The sequence below is a fragment of the Plutella xylostella genome, chromosome 9 (genome assembly GCF_932276165.1).
Source record: "Plutella xylostella chromosome 9, ilPluXylo3.1, whole genome shotgun sequence".
Classification (NCBI taxonomy): Eukaryota; Metazoa; Arthropoda; class Insecta; order Lepidoptera; family Plutellidae; genus Plutella; species Plutella xylostella.
Window position 1 is genome coordinate 6,002,154 of NC_063989.1, and position 23,899 is coordinate 6,026,052.

General features: G+C 36.6%; 1 protein-coding gene across 3 annotated transcripts in view; it reads right to left on the reverse strand.

The window, feature by feature from the left end:
* LOC105383330 (angiotensin-converting enzyme) overlaps positions 1–23,899 on the reverse strand; it is a 29,018-nt gene that overhangs the window by 3,570 nt on the left and 1,549 nt on the right. Inside the window, exons 1-9 of one of the 3 annotated variants that reach the window (XM_038106727.2) lie at positions 13,930–14,082; positions 6,652–6,723; positions 5,784–5,933; positions 4,825–5,080; positions 4,338–4,481; positions 3,286–3,477; positions 2,424–2,691; positions 2,069–2,193; positions 1,499–1,626 (exon numbers count right to left, since the gene is read on the reverse strand). In XM_038106727.2, coding sequence (XP_037962655.2) covers positions 1,499–1,626; positions 2,069–2,193; positions 2,424–2,691; positions 3,286–3,477; positions 4,338–4,481; positions 4,825–5,080; positions 5,784–5,933; positions 6,652–6,720 — 1,332 coding nt within the window. In that variant the 5' untranslated portion in view covers positions 6,721–6,723; positions 13,930–14,082. Of the gene's footprint in view, positions 1–1,498; positions 1,627–1,886; positions 2,012–2,068; positions 2,194–2,423; positions 2,692–3,285; positions 3,478–4,337; positions 4,482–4,824; positions 5,081–5,783; positions 5,934–6,651; positions 6,724–13,929; positions 14,083–23,899 lie in introns of those variants that run through there. The other 2 variants (XM_038106718.2, XM_038106708.2) reach the window with 2 other exon arrangements.

Here is a 23,899-nt window from a genome sequence, read left to right on the forward strand (position 1 = left end):
CGGCAGTGCCCCCACCAAGTAAATATAGGCGCACGGTAGTGCCCCTACCAAATCGAGCTAAAATTCCCGTCATGCAAATTAAATCCGCAAAGGATGGATTACCTACCTACAGACAAAGCACATCAGGCTACCAGTGCTACCACTTATAGTGAAATTGGCCATGCTACCAATTTATGATATGTATTTTTTATAATTTATTTTGAAAATATAGACCATTTTAAGAAACTAATTTCGTTATTTTTGATTTTTATTCATTACAACTATTTTTAATCTAATTTTAAAATTTGGCCGGCTGAATGGATGTATGACGTCACAGAACGAATACTAAAATAAATATCTTTGCCTGCACCACAAAAAAAGCAAGTGTCACTTAACGTCAGTGAGGTAGAATGTCATTGTCATCTGTCATGTAACTCTTAACCTACAAATAATACTCTGTGAAGCAATAATACTCACTGAAGAAATACTATCTATGTTCTTGTTGTCATCGTAGTATCCACTGGTTTATTATTTATTCGTAGTAGAGATTCAAAACAAGGTAGAAAATAAATAAATAAAATCAATAAAGAGAAATAAACACACGGGCACCTACTCTGTGCACATGGGTGACACGGGCGGTGAGGTTCACAGAGTACATGAGGTTTGCGTTTATTGACGTTTGACGTTTACTTTTGTTATGTAGGCAAATTATACTCTATGATCCTAATCGTCGTCATAGAAAGGACAAATGAAGGTTATTAGTTTTTATTGAATAATTAAAAAAATAGAGACTTAATTTAAAATCTGATGACCAGAAATTGTACTGGAAGCATATTCCTCGAAACGGTTTTAAGCATTTCATTCTTGTTCAGAAAGTTAGCATGGCCAATTGTCTTAATGTACAATGAACTTTGTGTATTGGAAACTAAGGTTGAAATTTAATTATGTAAATTTGATGCAGTACGAAGTATCAAAGTTACGTTTATTCATTACGTACATTACGTAGCCAAAAATAAAGATTCTTGATTCTTACCTCAAGTTTGCGATTTATGTAGGTAGGTACCTACCAAACTAAGTTAACGCACCTACGAACCTAGAAGGTACCGAAAAGAAAAAAAAGTAGAACTGTCTACAAAATACAAAAAGAAATGAGATCCCATCAAAAACAATACTTGTCAAAAAAAACAATTCTCGTAACCCAGTTGTTCTACGGTAAAAAGTTGTAAGATTTATATAAAACATTAAATATTTTTAAGATTGAGATGCGTGCGTGGTTTAGACTTCGTATTATTATATGGATCTCACAACTTTTTACCGTAGAACAACTGAGTTACGAGACTTGGTTTTTTTGACAAGTATTGTTTTTGATGGGATAGTATTTATTTCTACCTATGTAATATCATACACTCACGCCTTGTTCTAATGTATAATTTTTTTTTTATCGTTCTTGGTTAGCTAAATAGGTGGATCTGAATGCAATTTGGTGAGCTGAGCATAATAATATCATTGATTCTCTTACCATTTTATACAGTTGATTGATCTCGGTCTGGTCATCCTCTGCTTCGCCGTTGCTAAGTCCGACTCTACGGAGATGTTTAGGCGACGAAACTGATAATGCTATGGTGTCACCAACGGCCTCATGAAAACCTGAAAACATTGAATTAGATTTATAAATATAAAGCCACCTGATAAGACAACCAGGTGTTATGGTTAGTGTAGCAGTGGTATCGGTGTAACATGGAGTACATTCTATTGAATTGTGGGTGCAGAAGTGCATCTCTAACTGGAATGTTTTTTTTTGTTAATTCACACTTATAATGTTAACAATGATTTTGCGGATTATTGTGGATAGAACTGGTGATCGTTATTTTTTTATTTACGTCTCAAAGTTGATTCATCAAATTCACCTGGATTTGCACCCGCTCTAAAGATAACAGGTTGGTGTTTATACTGCAAATAATATTGAACGTGCCCCATTTCGTGGTGGACGGTTTCTAAATATTCAGCATCGATGGATGTGCACATTTTGATCCTGGATTTAAGAAATATATCATTTTAGTTGTTTCTAGAATAGATTAGGAATAAGTACCTGGATTAGCTCCGTCGCGGAAAACGACAGGTTGGTGTTTGTACTGCAGGAAGTATTGGATGTGGCCCATTTCGTGGTGAGTTGTTTGGAAATACTCATAATCGACTGTAGTGCACTGTTTGATCCTTGAAATTTAATTTGCGCATTCATTACAGTATGTTGGTCATCATAGTTAATATTTTAAAACTACTTAGCATTAAGCAACTGAATATCTTCTCAAAGTAGTGTCTATTGCAAATTTTGTAACAATTCCTTTAGCAAACTTATGAAGCAATGGCAGATTTAGCTAAAATGAAGTAATTAGGAAGCCAGTTGCTTGTAACAAATACAAGTCCGAAACATCAACTTAGCTTACCTGAAATCCTTTCCATCAAAGAAGTCCCAAGCGGAAGCATGGCAGACCATGTCCCTGTCACTGGGCTTTTCAATGATAGAATTCTTCCAGAAGAGTTCTGGCATGGCTGTCAAGTTCAGTGAACGGAAGAATTCGTCGGACATTTGGAACATTTTCAGGGCAGTGTAGTTTTGATCCTTCATTGCTTGAGTGACATCCATCTCCTTCTTGTCAGGGTACGGCCTCGTGAATGATTCTATATTCGACCATGTCTGCGCCCACATGTTACCTGAAACGCGTAGATTATAACTATGTTTTAGTTTTTCAGATATAAGTACTACTTACGCCATGTTGTGATGATGGGTATAAGTCAGTGTTATCGTAATCCTAATATTATAAACTACTAAACTAATATTATAAATGCGAAAGTAACTGTGTATGTCTGTCTGTCTGTCTGTCTGTTACTCTTTCACGCCAAAACTACTGAACGGATTTGAATGAAATTTGGTATACATATGGTCTAGACCCTGAAAAAGAACATAGGCTACTTTTTATCCCGGAATTCCCACGGGAAAACTTTTTAAGGCGAAGCGAAGCGCGCGGGAACAGCTATAACTTATAAAACACAGTCATCCTATCTTTCATTAATTATTATCAACTGACTAAAAATACTACTTTGTACTGTATAACTTCAACCGGTCCTCACCTAACAAATGCGCAGGAATAGGTCTTCTTGCCAACACCACCTGGTCGCCGTACTTGTCCCTCACCCTCTTCCTGACATATGCGTGCAGCTACTGTTACAGAGTCCTCACGTACTTCCACAGGGCGGCTAACCGAGCCTTATACTGTACTGTACTCTATAAATGCGACTGTTCCTCACCTAACAAATGCGCGGGGATAGGTCCTCTCGCCGACACCACCTGGTCGCCGTACTTGTCCCTCAGCCTCTTCCTCACATACGCGTGCAGCTGTTGGTACAGAGGCTTCACGTCTTCCCACAGCGCGGCGATTTGAGCCTCGAAGTCTGGCACCTCGTATTCTGACAGCCACCACTCCGCTACGTTTTTGAAGTCTGGAATTACACGGAATATTATAGGTATATGATTGTGAGATTTTCCTTGTGGTAATATTTTTTTTTTATTGCACAGTGTACAAAAGTAAATATATACAATCAGGTGGAATTAATGATAAAGCATTTTCTACTGTAGGAGGTACAGGGAGTAGAATGTATGGGAGTTAGGTAAAATTGGGGTAAAAATACTTAACACGATTTCCGCAGAAAACCTTAAACTAATAAAGTGTCTTACATACAATATGTACATACTATACAATTTACGAATATTATGTATGTATATTTATTATATTTATAAATGCGTAACTAATGTGAGAAACGGCTGAATCAATAACAAATCATGTTTTTATGGATTGGATATTGTGCAGCTAGGTTAATAATAAGTTGTTCTACTTTTCTCAAAGTAGGTAGTCTTCACTTTCTGTACAGGGTGGGGTGGGATAGATGAATACTATACAATGATACGTCACATGCAAATGCCCATACGCCCCATGTTTTGGTAAGCCAGATCAATTAGCTAAACCATACTATCTAATCTACAGTGGCGGTGTAGTATCTGCACCTGGCACGCTCGAATGGAAGCTTAGACAATTTCCCACCATGCTACATCTACCATCCACTGTGGGTCGGTTAGTTCACATGTCCCAGGTTTGCTTGATCTAGACATACAGGTTTCCTCACGATGTTTTCCTTTACCGTAAGAGTCGTGATATACATTGTACTTAAATTCCAAAGAACTCATTGATACATGTCAGGACCGGGATTCGAACCTGTATCCCCGGCGTGAGAAGCGGGCGCTTACCCGATTGAGCTACCACTGCTCCTTCATATATCAACAAAAACCGCAATCTAATCCTCACCATTAAGTTGTGCGGCCTCGTTATCCAGCTGCACATACTCGGTGAAGTTGTCCCGCGCGGGGGCGCCGGCCGCGCGGTGCCACTGCACCCACGCGTGCTTCAGCTCCTCGGGGTCTTGGCTCTTGCTGAAGATCTCTGTGATGTCTGGAAATGCAAGAGGGAGAGGGTTCAGTGTATGCTGGATTGTAGCGTGTGATGAGCAGTCGACGTGGTGAGAAGAATAGTAAGCGCTGAACGTATGTGTGCTATTATTATTATTAAAAATCAGAAGGGAATGGTGCTCCCTGGTAGAGGCTTTGTTCAGAAAAGGAAGATTATTGGCAGAATATTATGATATTATGTATTGTTAGTCTATGGTGAATTAATATCAAATTGAATTTAAATTACACCATCGTCGACATCCTTTCATCCTTTAGTACCTTGGTTGTATGTAGGCTTTTAAAGTACAAGAAACCTTATTTCATAAACTTATAAGAGAGTATCATACCTGGTTCCAAAGACAAGTCGCATTTGCTTTCATTTTTGTACGAGCAGATCTTGGCGGTTGCGTAGTTGGACTCCATGTCCGATATGACTTGCATGAACTTCTTGTACTTGTCGTCAGGTAGAGCGGAGGCACCCAGCTGACTGTACTTCTTGAACATTCGCCTCAGAGACAGGTCCTGGAAGTCTTGCCATTTGTACATCTTCGTCTCCTCCCATGCTACTTTGTCTTCCTTTGATATCTCCAGCTGGACATGGATCTGAAACGATATTGTCATATCGATTAAACATAACTATTCGAGAAACAGCCTGAATGCGTTAAAGATAATATGAGAGAGTGTGGTGTGTAAGTGTGTGACCCTAACTAAGGAAAAGGCTAAGAAGAAGAAAATACTGATTCGAGAAACGTTCATCAAAGATTCATTCACATTGAATGACTTGCGCATGAGGTTAAAGTTTGCAAACATTGAGGTATTCAGTTTGTTTAGGTTCCGGCTGCGTGCATGACGTGTTTAACCATATGCGTTATTGAATTTTATTTTATAACATTATATTAAATGGCATATTCATAACAATTCAGACTTTGCAGATCTGGCACGAACGTGGTTGAATCTGTCTTTGTCTTTTTCACTTTCATGGGACATTTAGAATACTTACCTATACCTACAGTTACAGTCGACAGCCGTAACAAACGTGACGAACTGTTTCAGCAAAACTACTTACAAGTAATTTATGAATCGGCATGACTACACTATAGTCGAATAAATTATTGATCTGGTAGGAAAATTAAGTACAGGTATTATTTATTGGGTTCTCATGCTATTCCCAAAACTAAATAAAGTAAGCTAATCTTCTTCATATAGGTATTATATGGCTGCTCGGGAAAGGTTTCTACTCCCAGTTGAACCACAAAAACTATTGTGCGTATTTAACTGGTGTGTAATAAACACCATCAAAACCCACCTTCCTCTCCTCATTCTCCTTAGTAATGTTCGACGTGTAGGCCCACTCGGCCAGCGAGGCTCGGTTCCTCCTGAAGCCGGTGGCCACGTCGAGGGTCTTGATGTACTCCTGCCCCTCGTGCTCCAGCGCCTCCAGGTCGGGGTCGCGGCCCTGAGGAGAAAGAAAATATTATTTATTACAGTGAAGAAAATAACAGTTTCAGAACTAAGGCTAGGACCTACCTATAAGCCTTGTATCTACTTGAGCATGCTCGGGCGGATGAACCGCTCTCAAATGGAGACGCCTGAGCACGCTCGGCCCGAGCAAATCCTAGCGCGCTCAGGCGTCAGGATACAAGGCTTAAAGCCAAAGCTAGGTATATAAAGATAGCCCTTTTATAATTATGACATACTTTATTATATAAAGTATTTTAAAATTAATAAGGGACCATGAGAATATCTAGTTCAATTTTTAATTTAAAGTTGAAAATTCAGAGCAGTCTAGCTCGATGATATAATTTGAACTTTCGATATAAAAATAACTAACTTACATTACAGCTAGGAAGCTGAAACTTTTATGGTTAAAAGAACAACTTAAGAGGATGACACAAAAATAAAAAATAATTTAAAAAAGTTATCCAAAAAAATAATAAAACATAATTGATCCACTGAGGTCGATATTCGCAGAAAATTAGTTAAAAAAATCATAACTCCTAAACTACTAAAAATTGCTGAACATACATGGGGGTGATTTGGCTACCCCTTGACCTAAGAAATCAAACATTTTCCTTTGGACGTCACTCTTTGGGCCACCCTGTATACTAACGCGGTTAGGTTAGGTTAGTACGAGTAGATATATAAGAAAATAAATGATTCTTGAAAGATGGTACCTGCGTGGCAACCACGAACACCGCGACGATGGCCGCCACCAGCGCCGCGCCGCCGCCGATCTTCAGCATCGTCTGCGGGGAAAAGAAAAGTATTTTTTGAATATAAGTTATTTGTACCACTCGGTCTAAACAACATAATTTTTTGTAATTGTAGCAAACTTCAGGAGCATTCAAGTTGTGTAATGTGAGAATCTTACATGGACTACGTAGTAGTACGTAGAGTAGTTATTACACTTGTATTGCACTTATCAACTTTGTTATGTGTGAAAACCTTTATACGATATACCTATAACTGCTCTTCCTAAATTATTCAAAAAATAAGTTGCAGATAATTAAGTATAGAGACACTATCTTGCACTGAATTGTAATGCACTGGAAATTCCTAGACCGAATCTGTCTCTATGACCATATTGGCCGCAACCACAACTGATGCAGTTGTTCAAGCGTGAGATCGGTAAAAAACAAAAGGCTTGCATTTATAATGATTTATCGATCTGCATAATTATGTATGCCACCTTTTCATTTTAGCAAAATTAAACAGGCGAGAAAAACCGCGTCAAGCGTAAATACCTAGACCTAAGGTTTTCTAACAAAAACTGGCGGTCACCGATGTGCATCGAAGGGTAACGGCTGAGACTATTATGTGGACTCAGCTGCAAGGACACCACACGACAGAGGCAAGCATATGACTTATGCAACGTGAAATATTTATCAGTGATCGAGAAATATTTATCAGTGATCGAGCTGCAAGTCTGATTTGTAGGACAAACAGAATTTCACAGACACACACTTTTTTACGATACAGTGCTCGGTTTATCTTTCTTAATAAAAACATTACCCTCCTCCTTCGGCAGTCGGGTAAAAACTAGACGATTTGGCAAATCCATTTCATGGGGCAATTATCTATACTAAAACATAAATAAATTATGTAAGACAGTTACGTCATAGTATTGTTTCTAAATTTTATTTTGACTGAGGTACTCGTATAATCTAGTCTCCCTCATTAGCATCTTTGTATGTATGTATATAATTATTTTGCAAATCCGTCTACTTTTGCAATGTATATTTCCCAAATCATCTTATCAATTCTTATCGTTTCAATTTAATTATCAATCCACCTATCAATATAATTTTGCTAAAATATTTTGCTTAAACAGTATATAGTATAGCTTAAATATTTGTCTTACCCAGTAGCGGACAGTTCAAAGCTCTTTTTATTATTTTTATCTTTCCAATCGTGTTCTGACCTGGCGAGCTGATGGGATGCGTACTCAAAATCAATCGCCGTGGTATTTTATTATTATATGATTAAAACGGCATCATAATCATTATCAGTCACATAATGTCTACCGTTAGACAGATGCCCCTCTCCCAGTAACACTATTTAAGCCTTCGTCATTATTAATATTATTTAAGCCACTATATCATAACTTCTGGTTCATATCACATATTTGGTAGCTGATGAAAGGTATCGGACCAAACGGATTTTCATAAATGTATGGACAAATGGCGACGGCAACGCCAATTAAATGGACGTACTCGTGTGAATTTATATACAAAGAATACTGAATGCGAATCCATTGCGTACGACGCCGAAATGTAGACGCTTACCTTAAAAGTTCAGTATACGATACGCCAAACGGCAATGGACACGTCGTTAAGTAAACGAGTCATGTGCCGGCTGAGGCGGGTCATTGCATCACAGGGAACCTGTTCCAAGGTAGATACTCCAACTGTGCAATGTAGAATCATACCGGCTTATGACTCATACAGCTGGTATCTGGATTTGCTTACATATGTGTATATGTTATACCTATCTCGAACTTTAAATGATATTTAAGAGCGGCAGATTATAGTGTATCTGTCGCAGGCAACTGGTTTAATCTCCTGTTTGATTGAACCACTAGCCTGTTCATTGGATGGCGCCATTCAGTTGTATGACTAAAGGACAACTCGTCAAGTCGTTAATTGTAACGTTCGACGTCTTGACTGAACGTCATTCAGCGGAGTCGTTGAATGGGATATAGTAAGTCTTTGTAAGGTCTGGTTAGGGTGAACATGACCAGACAAGAGTCAACAAAAAGACTATGTTACAAAGCTCTTATCTCACAAATTAACTAAACAATAACAATAAACGTACCTATATATTGTTGTTTATAATTATCCAGTTACGCCACATTTTTTTCTTTGAAACTATCCGCCCGCGGCATAATAATAGGTAAATCCATGTTGTCATACTATTTTAACACAAATAACGCACTTTAAAGCTAATTTATTTGCAAAAAACTAACAATATAGGTGCTTTTTGTGTCAGCTGTTAGCTGTTAGACGCCATATTTGTTTTGTTCACCACCTGACTGATTTTAAGTCAGCTAACTAGTTGGACGTTTTGTGACGCTTGTGCAATCAACGTTCGGCCTAGTCATACAACTAAGCAGCGTCATCCAATGAACGGGCTAGCGGTTCAATCAAACAGGAGATTAAACCAGATGCCTGCGACATATCTACTATTATTTGTCATCAAACTCATCGGCCAATACAGCCTGTGCCCGGTGTTATTCAAGAATGGCCACCGTACTCCATTCTCGGGTTTAGGTACTCGTCCAGTAACTTTTGGTTATAATTCGGTTAGTCGGTTGTAGCAAGCCGGAGGGTGACCCAGGCTACATCGTCCTGTTTGTTGCTCCCATTGGCGGAAACTAACATAAATATTAACCAAATGGTTTATAAAAAAAATTATTAAACCTTTTGGTTCTGATAAGGAAATTGAAAATGAAATTCAATGTAATTACATATGATGCACCGAAGAGGCGAGAATTAATCAGAATCTTACTGAAATGGGTGGGGAAACTCCTACGTTTCAGTTTCACGTGAAAATTACAGGATTAAAAGTAGACTATAACAATCAGGCATTTCAAAATTATCAATTAAAGATTTTTAATTAGCACACAAGTTTTTGCAGTAAGAAGCAAGAGGTTCGCGAACATAGTAGATACCTAGTTTAACATACCCATACATTAAGTATTTCTTATTTATAATACTTATAGTTACTATAAACAATTGCAATCATTCCATACAACAATAACATAAGTACATCACATCACAATAGACAATAATTCAACATACATATTATTACACACACATAATCATTAAATTTTAATATTCTGCTCAAATTATGTATTGTTTGTATATTTTATAACTTGTATACATTATTATTACAAGTAATAAATATTATGTATTTACTATAGGTACGAGTTATAATTATGTGCTTGAATAGCTACTTATACATACTTGCTCATAGATCACCATTTTATACTCTTCATCAAAGTCAATTCTTAACCTATGGTACTTACTGTTCTTGTTTAGTTTGGTCTTGATATCAATTGAGACAATCTATAATTATAATTATTATTAAATACATCAATTCTTTCATAATAATTTATATTAATATTATGTTGGTTTCAGAGTGAAGTATTTTTGTTCAGCTTTATGCAAGGACTTTGTATTTTGGTATTTTGTATTTGTATCACAGGGGTATAATCGTGACAGTTCTGACATTGCGAAAAAGAGACGCTTAGCTACATCAAGCGTAAGAGAGAAACGTTAAGCTGTACAGGTTTTTTTGTCCTTTTTGCTCTGGCGCCTGTTTACGTCAGTTCTCTGTGCCAAACAATGAAACAAATGAAAAATCTGTGCCAAACAAAGGCTGACAGTTACAACAAAGAATTTCTAAAAGTTATTTATTATTAATTTGCTAGTGATTTGTGGGTGTTTATTAAGTTTATTAGACTATTATCATCACTTAAAGAGTGTGTGACATGGGTGGGTGGATTTCGTTCGGTTGTATTGAGCATATTGAACGAAAACACGATGGAATGATGGATGAGATATATTTTCACATGTAAGTAGATACTATCAAGTTTAACAAGCTTACATTCATCATAGTACTATCTATTGGCTCGATTTTAATATAAAACGATACTAATTTTAATACTGTAAGGTCTTTTAGTATCAGTTTTAAGTAAAAATTACGAGGTACCATATCATAACAAATCACATGGTGTTGCAAGTTATTGAAAATTTATTTTACCCACAAATATTATAGTATGCAAAGAAAATACTAGAAATTGTAACGGACTCGGGTTGGGTTTACAAATGGGGCGCACGAATTCGGTTTTTGTGAAGATTGTATTTTGTAGAAGTCATTCTCTTCTTTCGAATGAGGTGCCTCTCATTGTGAGGAAACGTTCGTTTCGTTTTTTTCTTCTATGTGTGATTTCTTCTGTATAATATAAAGTTTATTGTATTGATACGAAATACGTGTTTCCTTTAAAAAAAACCCCATCACATATTTGGCCCACGATTATAATGCTCATGCTCATCCATTTATCTCTGCTTCATAGGTTTCCGACAGAAAAAAATATATCAAGAAAATGGATAGACATTACCGGTCGCACAAATTGGGAACCAAGGAAACATACAAAAATTGTGTTCGGCACATTTTGAAGAGGATTGTTTCGATTGGACGAAGACAATGAATCATACAATCCACTCAGTTTGTGTATATTAAATAATTATATTGAAATCAAATAAGTATGAGTAAAGTTTTTTTTCTTATAGCGACGGTTGACAGGAAAAACTCACTAAGGCTGATTTTTCAATTATCAGATAAATGTTATCTGGGTAATACAAACATTGAGTAATTTTAATTGTAGGTATTTGTTGTGAATGCTAAATTCTATTTTGTATATAATTTTTGTAAGTACTCATATATTTTTGTACTACCTAGCAATAATCGCGTGTTGGCCGTAGCTGTTAAGCATTATTGTTATTATAATAAATAAATAAATAAATAAATTGAGAAACATTGAGACGCAACAGCATCAAAATTATTTCCCAGCAAAACTTTTATCTGGCTATTGAAAAATTTGCCTTTAGTGTCTTTTTCCTATCAACCGACGATATACTCAAGTTTTGTTTTTGTTATTATGATAAGTTAAATTTCCCCATATTTAGGTTTTATTTTTTTGTCGGCAACATCTATGGTTTGAGTGAGAAAGAGAATAGTGCACACGGCGATTGCGAATCTATTTGTAGTTGATCTGAGATTTGTATGAATATTCTAGTCTATGTTTGTATGTGACTTGGTGTGACTTATTACAACTTATTAGTGACGCAGATCAACAGAGCCATAATGAGGCGTTTGTTAAAAAAAAAAAAAAGTTCCTTTTTGGAGAAATAGATGGCGTTGTCTGGGGTTGTACCAACTTTCAAACCCTCAGAACACACTCAGATCACAATATGTTATTCTGTGAGGCTAACGAAATGTGAAAGTGACGTAGGTAGGTAGAATTGTAGTATTATTTTCTCTATGATGTCGATGTCACTGTTGCTTATATAGGTACAGGTACTGACTGAGCAAGCAACCTATTGCATATAAAATGTGAAAAGCTATAAGTACCTACATGCAGCTCAAATCCTTTTTAATGAATTTAATCCCTGACTTGGTGGGTCATGTTGGGCAACTCTACCTACCTGTTTGAGTGCTTATGTTAGATAGGTAGGTACCTACATAATATATCATGTTATGTAACAATGGTTAATTTACATTACCGCGAATGATTTAACTTAGGTACTTACGTGAATGAAAATCACTTGGTATGAAATGATCCGAACACAACCATGAATGTTTTCGCAGTTTCCAATCAACTTTTCGCACATTTATCCGAGTCGCCTTAATCCATTGTTGCGCCTGGCTTTCATCATTTGGAAATTTATGATGTCCTTTATTTTTACAAGTTGCGACGGCACACATTCTCATCTTGTCTTGTAAGTATTTCTTTGGGATCTTATTTAGGATCATACAATAAATAAAAATAGAAAATCAGTTCTCGCACGCAGCACCCGTTCAAACGGCGCGGCGCGCATAGAGAAAAGAACACTACGTGACGGCGCGGGTAGAACTATTCACAGAATACTTAGCACTATCCCAAGCCACATGCAGTCTGAGCCTCGGAAGGATGGCTCGCGCTACCACCCGACATTTAATCACAACTAGTGAGTTCTTATTCTGAGTTTAGTACTCTTTGCTCTCTATGTAATTTTTGACAGTTGGTACACTGCGTTTTCACGCCATCTATCGGCTTACCCAAAAGCTCAACTGACAGCTGTCAAGGAAAACGGCTCATTGTTATCATTACCTATTTAAAAAGTAATTTCATGGATTTCAGTCTGTGATTATTCTGAGTCCAATCTTTGCCAATCTTTTACAGAATTATTGATTAGTTGGTTTGAGAAGGGAAGGTAAGCATAGGGGAGGTAAACGGAGCAGATGAAATGGAAGATGAGGGGAATGAAGGGATGGAATAGACGTGGAAGAAAAGGTGAGGGAAAGGAAAGAGACGGTAGGGAAAGAGAGATTAATAGAAATTCTTTTAGGACAATGCGAAGCACGCGGTCAACAGCTACTTGTATTAATTATATTTGTATACATCTTTGATAAACAATAAACGAAACAAAGCTAAATAGTTACTGTCCGCATGTACTTACTTTTACAGCAACATTTGTTTACTGTGAAACCGGTAAAATCTAATAACAAGTATTTTACCTATGAATTAAGTCACAAATAACGGACTAATTCAAAATAAAATCATCAAACTTGGAATTTGTAATTATTTTCAGAGGTTTAACTTTTCAAAATGTTATCCTCTTCTGTACTTACCCCTTTTTTAACACCCTTAAAAATATTCAACGGTCAGACACTCAGTAGAGGTAAAAGGCAATGCACTTGTGCAAAATATATTGAGCCTCCACCGTAGTGAGCAGCCTTGGCCTTATTGATTACAGCAGTTACGAAATAGTTTGTTATGCTCGGATATGGCTGAACTTTGTGCCTAAAGCGTAAGCGGGCCCAAATCTAAAATAATCTAAAAATATTAAGGGACTCAACTTTTAAAGCAACAGAAATTAAATTAATACACTACTTATTCATAATTTTTATAAGAATTTTTCACAATCAAGCACTGATAATTTAATTTAAAATCAAGTTTTCTTCTACATCTAGATTAGATTTAAAAATGAACTTGTTTATGGATATCACCGCTAAATCAATAATGTATTATTAACTAACCGTTCCAATACCGTTTATAACGGTTTCTCACTTTATCAATGATCGAATTCAAAATAAATAATACAGATCAAGCACCAATAAATTTAGATTAGCCGGCAAAAAAAGGAGTTATCAAATTAATGCAACTACATAAAGTAAAAAATCCATACCTGCAATTAAATCACAAACACAACCGCGAATTTGGATTTCGAAAATCGAATGTGGTATTGATTGGTCAATGTTTACTTTTATACACAGAGAACTGTCATCGTCACGGCGGCGGTGTCGGCGACTGCGGCGCGCGCTGTGCGCCGGCGCAGACAATTCGCTTGATCCACGCACACACACACACAGCTGTTTGTATACAGCAGATTAGTGAACTCAGCAACAACATCAACTTATTGTATAATTTGATAATTAGGCGGCGTCGTGATTGGATCTGTGGGGAATGGAGATAACCTTTTCACTTGCGGTAATTTTTGCGATGTTTAGATTTTTATACTTAAGTTTAAGCACCTAATAATTATTAGTTACTTAGTTATCAAGATATTTATCATAGATTATCCAAAAATACACTTTGAAATATAAAATATACGTAGGTAAGTTAGATTAAAAAATTTAACTTTTTTGTGTAAGCACCTACTTAAGTTACTCCATAACATAGATGTTATGTTACTTTAGATTTAGATTTTTTCAGAAAAAATGAAATAATATCTACGCCTGAAAATGTATAAGTCTATAAGTCCAGTCTATATTTGGTACTATTGAGTACATAATTATACCTAGGTACTATAATTTAGGTACATAGGATGGGTTCAACCATCCAATAAATCATCACGTCATGGACCACATAACCTAAACTCGATCCACATAGTTACCAATACCAGTCTCACTCGGTGAACCACATATACCTAATGCCTATATGAACTGTGTTAGAGGTAGTGAGCTATGTACAGTTGTGTACGGAATGCACCCTACGGTCTGCCTGTAGTGGCCTGTACCCTTAATACTCAATACTCAATATGTCTAAACCATTATGTTTGTTGTATTTCGTGGTCTTAATTGCCTAAATAAATTGGATTTGTTATATTGAAACACGTTTTACTTATTTTCGCTGTTTTATTTCTCAACTTCACTTTTGACATAGTAATTTCTTCTTTTTATACCATAGTGAATCGGACATACCGCCCACCAAAAACATAGTTTTTAAGATAAAATTAACTAAACAAATATACTTAACTAACTGTAAACTTAATATAGCTTATAAATAGCAATGGACTGCATAAAAATTTATAGTTTCTCATTCCTTTCAATTGTACTTGCATGCCGCCCACCATGACTTACTCGGCCTCAGGTTGTTTCGGCAGTGGTATTATCTTGTACAAAGGTCTCTTCAATTCATTGTTTCCTTTGCACTGTACCGTCACAACTCTGACTATGTTATCTTCTCCTGGGTGAAGATACTTGATTCGACCCAGTAACCATTTAGTCGGGGGCATGTCTTCATTCTTGACGACTACCAAATCGCCTATCTTTGGTGATGGAACTGCTACTTGCCACTTGAATCTCTGTTGCAGAGTGTTGAGATACTCTGTTCGCCATCTACACCAGAAATCACTTGTCATTCGTTGAATGAGTTGCCATCTTGTTAACAATCCGATCTTCTTAGTTTGGTAGTCTGGACCAGGTACACCTATTAGAGGTTCTCCCACTAAGAAATGTCCCGGTGTTAGCGGCGTTTCTGTAGTGTTGTCTATCTGACAGATCGGTCGCGAATTAAGGCATGCCTCAATCTGTGTTAGCAGGGTAGACATCTCTTCATATGTGAGTTTGGTATCTCAATACTGTAGGTATTGTGCCGGTTAAACTAGGAAATTTATTTCCTATTGGAATTTTCCTCCGAGTATAATAATTTTCTTGTTTCAGGCATAGAGCGCATACTTGAAAACCGCATACAAACACGAAAGGTGCTGTTAATGTAAGAAACGGTACTGAACTTAGTCTACCGGGTAGCACTAATATAATTACAAGGGGAGAAAATAAGAATAGCAATATAATGAATCTCATATCCATATAAAAAAGCTAGCTGTACAGCGTGTACGAATCACGAATATTGTCGACTTTAGTCTAAAGTAATTCGGGAGGCGGGTCACTGGATGCGTTTTGTTAGGTTCTAACTATATGTCATACAAATTGCTATGGACTTAACTCGATAATATTCGTGATTCGCACACAGGCCTTCCACACACTTTAAGCTTCCATGGACTACCACAAATAACCGTATCTATTACACAGCCATGCCATGCCATGTTCTATTTGGGTAGACGAGTTGCCCGCTGTATCAATAACCAACCTATGGTCGATACTTCTTGCATGAGCAAGGCAAAGAAAAGAGTGTGGCAGCGAAGATAGATTATTACAAAAAAGTATTGTTAGTTATTTTATTACAATTATTACCAACAAAAAATTAAAAACAACCGCTAATTATAAGAAATCCAGTGTATTTTTCTCGCTTATCCTTGTTGTTTAGGAGTATACATGTGTATAATATCTTCCATCTACCGTGTCAGCTTTGTCTAGACTAGAGTAAGTCTAGGAACAGTTAGCCAACCGGTCCAGCCATCCTAGCACTTAGACTGTCTGAGGCCAAGATAAATAGACGAAACTAAGACGGAGTCTTAGCTTAAGCACATGCTAAGAACACGAATTCACTAAAATAGACACTACTTGAGCACAGACTATGCCAGTAAGTTCGCACTCTGACTTAGCCGAGTTCGAGTTCACATTTGTCAAGACTTGGCCCTTGCTTAGCATACATACAATTTTGTCTATTGTCACATCTGCCACACTCTCAGGAAATTATTATTCTAAGCTCTCAGGCTATCCACAGACCACATTTATACCAAATTTGCTAAAAAACTACGGAATGAAACCATGACCACAGATAAATAAATACATATTTGACGCATATTTGACATAACAGGTTCTAAGACAGTGACTTAGCCGAGCAAACGCTAAGTAGTGTCTATTTTAGAGACTCATTGCAACTCGACTTAGTTCAGGTGAAGTCGTACTTGGCTAAGCATTAGTTTGAGCAAGTGCTAAGCAACGACTATTTATCTGGGCCTTAGACTCTTAGTGCATCTAAAAATAGACAGTATTATGTGACATTGGTCTTTTCGTAAAAGGAGATGACGGTTTATGAAAGTGTTTCAGACTGGTCAGAGCCCGTAGCCGTTCATACATCGTGAATGTGAAGTAAAATTACGCGATGAATTCTTTAGGAAAATTTTATTCCTGCTACCGACCGCCAGGGGCGCTGTTCATATTTTCATACAAAATTACTCTATGAATTTTACTTCACGTCACGATCGATGCAGACCCCTTAGCATGAATTTTCATCGTGAACGTGACGTGAAATTACACGACGAATTTTGTAGGGAAATTTTAGTTCTGCTACCGACCGCCAGGGGCGCTGTTCATATTTTCATACAAAATTACTCGATGAATTCTACTTCACGTTCACGATGAAAATTCATGCTAAGGGGTCTGATCAAAAATAATGGGTGTTATAAGTACATCCATAATCCGTCTATCTATCTAGAGTTATCTATCCGTCGTGTTACTGTTATTCGTCAGTAAAAGAGAAATATTGTATTAAGTATGTCGCGGAGCTAGTGCAGCTACTTACCGCTAGGTGGCGAATATATATTATATATATACGTATGTTTTATAATTATTATAAATACACCAATGCCATCTCTGATAATTTAGTCAAACTAATAATATAGATGGCAATAACACTGAATCCATATACAATTATACGTACAACTTCTGTCTGAAAAATCGAGCGAGAAGGGGACACATTTTCCACTTTGAAGTGTTCCGGCTGTGTAATTACGTAAGTAGGTACCTACTTATAAATAATATCTTCTTACATATTTTCTTCCCAATAACCCCTTATGCTTAATAGATAGAATAACTCAGACAAAACTGAATTTATCAACGGCTTGATATAGGCATAGTTTCATACAAAGTTTCAAGTAACCTTTTTTTACGTATGGTTTTGGGAGGACGCAGCTGTGACACGGCTACAAAAATGTTAGAACTCAAAAAAATATGTCTTTTCAACTCTTCGTTTGTATATGAACCGTTTCTGCCAGAGGTCGCTATACATATACACCGATATAGAATACTTACCTATGTTACCTACTAAGATTAAGCGTCCACCTTAATCGGCCTTCGGCAACGTACGCAACGGACGCATCGCATTCAGTAATCTTTGTGCTTATAGAAATTCACACAAGTGTGTCCACTTCATCGGCATTGCCGATGATGCCGTTTCTCCATAAATTTATGAAAATCCATTAGGTCCGATACTGATAGGACGCTTACCTTTAATGGTTCGAACGACCATTACTATTTTCAATTCTAGAATGAATGACAAAAGAGTCAGCCATGGATGGCGATGGCTGTGGCCATTATCCACTATAATAGGGCTTCACTGACGCCATTCAAGTCCTAATTTACAGGTAATCACCGTCACTAGTGTTGTTGTTATCACTTACGTGTATATTTACGTGTATTATATAGTCTACTAGCTGTGCCCGCGCGCTTCGCTTCGCCTTAAAAAGTTTTCCCGTGGGAATTCCGGGATAAAAAGTAGCCTATGTTCTTTCCCATGGTCTAGACCGTATGTATACCAAATTTCATTCAAATCCGTTCAGTAGTTTTGGCGTGAAAGAGTAACAGACAGACAGACAGACAGACAGACAGACAGACACAGTTACTTTCGCATTTATAATATTAGTTAGGATATAGTCGATACTTTGTATATATTGGATGGTGATGATTCACTGATGATGTGCTTGATTTTCATCAGGTAATACTTATCTACACATAATGTAAAAATGAAAATATAATTTCCTATAGTATATTATATACTATAGTCCTTTTGTAACACCCTGTAAGTATATTGTATAACAAACACGCCGCTCCAAGAGCCTCTTTTTGTGTACCCCGCACCAGATTTGACAAGTTGACGGTGGCCCTATGAGCCGGTGGTGGTAACCCCACAGTAGTTGACGATTGTTGGCTGATGATAATGTGGGCATCAATATGCTAGAATGCCTGAATATTTAATATTAATTAGTAGGTATGGATCTGGCAGATCTTTAATTCATCGTACTTAATTAATTAAACTATGTGTATCATGGTCCCGAAATGGTATAGTCCTAATTACTCAAAGGTTAATGCCCATCTCGTGATGTGAATGGTGTCGCAGGTCATAAGAGTCAAATTGGTCTGCTAGCGAAAATGTATCAGCAATCCTACGCTACAAACGAGGGGAGTATAAAACATACACTGACAAAGTAAAAGTTCAAGTGACAATAACACCAAATTGGAAGAAGAAGAAGAAGGAAGAAACGGAAAAGGCTATTGAAGAACATTGTACAGCGCATCTCAATATTACCATTTTTTTTATTAAAAATGATAATTTAGAAAAAAGACTACATTAAGTATATTTAAAAAAATGATAAAAAAATATTAAAATCAATCACAATCATTGTGCCTACTAACTTTTTTAAATTCTATGGTGTTTAAATAAATATTTTTGATTTTTTCGATTCGGTTGCCGACATTTTAAAACAAGTTCCATAATTACTTACCTACTAATTACATTAAATTTTAAGTTATATAATGGTGCAAATAATCACAGATATTGCTGGTTGGTCTAAGTAAACAAATACCTACCTCCATTGCCTAGCTGCTTGGCATTCAAATTAAACAATGATGTAGCGGCATTCCTTTAAAGATGGCACAGCTTAGATGGATACGATAGTAGTGATAGGTGTTACGGCTGTTTTTAAAATTGTGCAGATTTCATAACGCACGTGGGATTGCCCCGCACGCGTGACACCCGCAAGTTTTATTTTCATACAAGTATATTTATTGCAATTCGTTAAATAACACGCGGGAAAATGGCACGATCCGCACGATATTAAAAACACACCACCACAGATAGGCAATATATTTTTCAGTTTTTTTTTTTTTACTTGGCTATAGTTTTTATTTAACACTAGCTGTTCCCGCGAGCTTCGCTTCGCCTTAAAAAGTTTTCCCGTGGTAATTCCGGGATAAAAAGTAGCCTATGTTCTTTCCCAGGGTCTAGACCGTATGTATACCAATGTATACCGTGTGTATGTTGGCGTGAAAGAGTAACAGACAGACAGACAGACAGACAGACACAGTTACTTTCGCATTTATAATATTAGTTAGGATTAGGATAGTTAGGATGAAATGTGGAATCCACAATGTGGATATCATCGTTACTACATCTACCAAAAAACTAGTTAAGAATTAACAAAATATACAAAATTACTTTACTATGTAGCCTTTGCGCTGAATCAAGAGTGCCGTATGAATATTCAACATTGCAACTCTAGACCGCTTCCTCTGACTAAACTTGGCATATTAGGGGCCCTGAATACCTACAATGTTTGACTATAGAACACAAACTGTCAAATTTCTCAACTTCTAGCCATAAAGATAGTACAGTTTAACTAAATTAAAAGCATGCTCCAAAAAAATGAACAAATAATTATTTAAGCAGAATACCCTGAATACCACAGGTATAAGTATGACTATTGTAAATTAGTACCTACATATTTATGACTAAAACTATAAGTACAGGATGTTGCAAAAGCAGTATACATACCTACTTAACAAAAATGTTGGTAAAGTCTTACTGCAAAAAAAAAAGAAAAACAAAAACAAAGTCTCTCATTCGTGCTGATACAAAAAAGCCCGCTGTGGGACACTGCTTGGAACTACGAATACGGCTGATAAATAGAACCGTTTGTGTAAACAAAACATTTTATTTTATTTCTTTAAGATCGCTAAAAAGAAAAAAAATATTTTGGGACCAAATAATTTTATGTGACAGGTACAAAAATACATAAGCCGAGACCTTATCCGTTACGTAAACACTATTTTAATTATTTTTGGGGCAATTTTTGTATGAAGTAGATACTAAATGGGTTGATCGGAGTTGATCCTGAAAACCACAAATTATACGGGGTGTTACAAAAAGGGTACGTATAATATAATAAGCTGAAAGGGCATGACAGGGGGTCATGACTGCCATGGCTCAAGAGACACATAAGTCTCTACAATGGGCATCAATACACGGTTTTCTGCAATTTCACGAATGTTTTCCTAACGAAATGGAGGTCCTTTTACATCCTTATTATTTTAACAGAATGGTGGGTTTCCCTTCTTGTTATTTTAACGCTCTGTTGCCCCTTCTGTCAATAAGACCTGTGATATGTACCTACCCCTTGTATGTTTGTAACATTTTCCGCCTGTTTTACAAAGGGGTAGATAGTGTAAGATAAGTTATACATAAAGCTATGCGTTTCACAATTATAATTTAGAACACTAAATTATAAAATAACTAATTAAATACTTAGGGCCACTTGCGGAAACATATTAAATCTAGATTTAGTGTTAAATCGCGATTTAGGGCGGCTTGCGTAATTGATAATTGAGTTTAAAAGTAGAATAGAATAAACACATTTAAGTTGTTAAATGCAATTAACGTCTTGCATAGCAAAAATTTTGTTCTTAAATACGTTTAACGAAGTGTCAAAGTTACGAGTCGTCGCACCTACCTTTAGGTTTCGATCCCATGGGGTTTAATGGCGTTTGTAATCATTATAATGGTCATTCACTTTCGCTATTTTGATCATTCAGTATCGTGATTTTCGGGATGTAGGAGAAAAATACCACAATTTGTACATTTACAACATATTAACATTAAGATAATATTAGGAGAAACAAGATTATACCAATACGAACAATTTGAGCAAACGAGACTTAGGGGCGTCTTGCACGACAAAGTTAAACAAAATTTAATCTATGACCTCTTGCTCTGACATTATACTGTCAGAGCAAGAGAGAAACTATTTAATTTTACTTAACTTTGTTGTGCAAGGCGCCCTAGGTGTTTCAAGTTTGAGCCATAAGAGTTTTAGACGAAACGAGTCTTATGCCACATAAGTCTTGGCGAAGTGATGATTCTACCAAAAAAGTTTAGACCTTACGAGTTATGCGAAACGAGTTTAGGGCAATAAAGATTAGGCGAGATGAGGGGAACCCTACCTAAAGGCCGGCTTGTGTGACTTCCTATTTAAAGATATTTTAATTTTAGTTAGATAAACGCCCCCTCTAGTTCTGTTCTCCTATGAAAGCGTTGCGTTAGCATACCTACAGATGTTGGAATTTCATTTCCGTTCGTGATAAAACTCAAAGTAAGTATGAGTGGAAAAAGTGGCTCACCAATATCCAGAAATACCATGAATGAAGGAAAACATCGCGAGGAAACCTACATATCTAGATTAAGCACATCTTGATATGTGAACACACCAACCCTCAGTGGACCAGCGTGGTGGGAAATGGTCCAAGCTTAGGAATTGTAATGGTACTAGGTCCTAGGTACCTATAGGTACGACATGCTTCATTGCCGCCGTTTTTGACAGATACAATGCCACTAAACGTATTTAGCGGCGCTAAATAGCCAATAGTGTCGAATTTTATATGGACTGACGTTTCTTAAATCTAGATTTAATATGTTTCTGCAAGTGGCCCTTAATCCTGAATTTCATAATAAGTATAATATAGGTAATATTTGTGATTAGTTTTTCCAGAAAACTAAATGCAAGGAGATTAAATTAGTTTCAACACTAGTATGACATGTTATGTGACATGTACATTACCCGGGACTTTGTCCAGATCTTCTCCAGACATTGTGAAACGTGAAACCGGCACTTATCCAATCGTCAAAAGATCTTGAAACTTAGAATCGTCTCGTCTACAGTTCTTGGTTGGTAACGGGTTCTCTTCAACTCAGAAAGAGCACTTAAGAGTCCGCTTAAGAATTTACCAAGAGGAGTTTAGCATCCAATTACGCAGTTTAAGAGCCGGTCTTATTATGCTAATATTTCTAAAGGAACTGCTTGAATAACAGAAGGAAACGTCTGCGGGGAAAATGTTGACGCCATACAAAGGAAATTCACAAGAATCAAGGATACAGTTAGGCATTCAAGCCTCTGTTTAATTAAGGCCAATATTATTATTGTTACCATAAAATCAAGAAGACGAGTGACATAGTTAGGATAAAGTTTTTTTAATGGGTGAACGACGTCACGAAAGAAATATGTTCTAACTGTCGATGAGGAGCCCTAGACTCAGCTTCAGCGTCTGACGATGATCTGTTTGGCGAAAGAGTAGTCTAGAGTACTATCTAACAAAAAATAAGAAACAAATCCTAACTAATATTATAAATGCGAAAGTAACTGTGTCTGTCTGTCTGTCTGTTACTCTTTGACGCCAAAACTACTGAACGGATTTGAATGAAATTTGGTATACATACGGTCTAGACCCTGGGAAAGAACATAGGCTACTTTTTATCCCGGAATTCCCACGGGAAAACTTTTTAAGGCGAAGCTAAGCGCGCGGGAACAGCTATACTTAAATAATTTTCCTTTGCAGACATCAGCCATCAATAGATCGCCGTGAGTCTCAACCAATGGGCCATGGGGTACAAGCTGACCAAAGGGGACAGTTTTCATTGCTAACAGCTGTCATACATAAAACGACATTTTTTTTAAGCAATAAATCATCACAATAAAAAATAAATTCAAAGAAAAAAAATAAAAAAAATTGGCTAAAAAGACAGGTTTTTTTGTTGTAGGAGAAAATGCAATCTGTGCTTGCAACAGTTGCAACGGATTTGCTCCCTCTGTTACTAAAATACTTATCGATGTAAATAGCATTAAGTCAAATAATTTGTAAACTTACAAAGGTGTCTGCAGCCTAATTAAGTGTGTAAACCACAATGTCATAAAATAGTATAATATTTTAGTTGTACTGTTTTGTTACCATTATACTTATTGATAATAAAGAATTTTGAAAATCAAAAAAAAAAATCAGTTGCAACGGATTTGTTTTAAAATTGGTAGGTACATACCTTATTTTTTTCCTACAACTAAGTATATGAAATAATAATAAAAAGTGGCCTCAGGGAAAACTATCATGAAGCTTGATGGAAAACGCATAAAAAGAAAACATAGGAGGAGG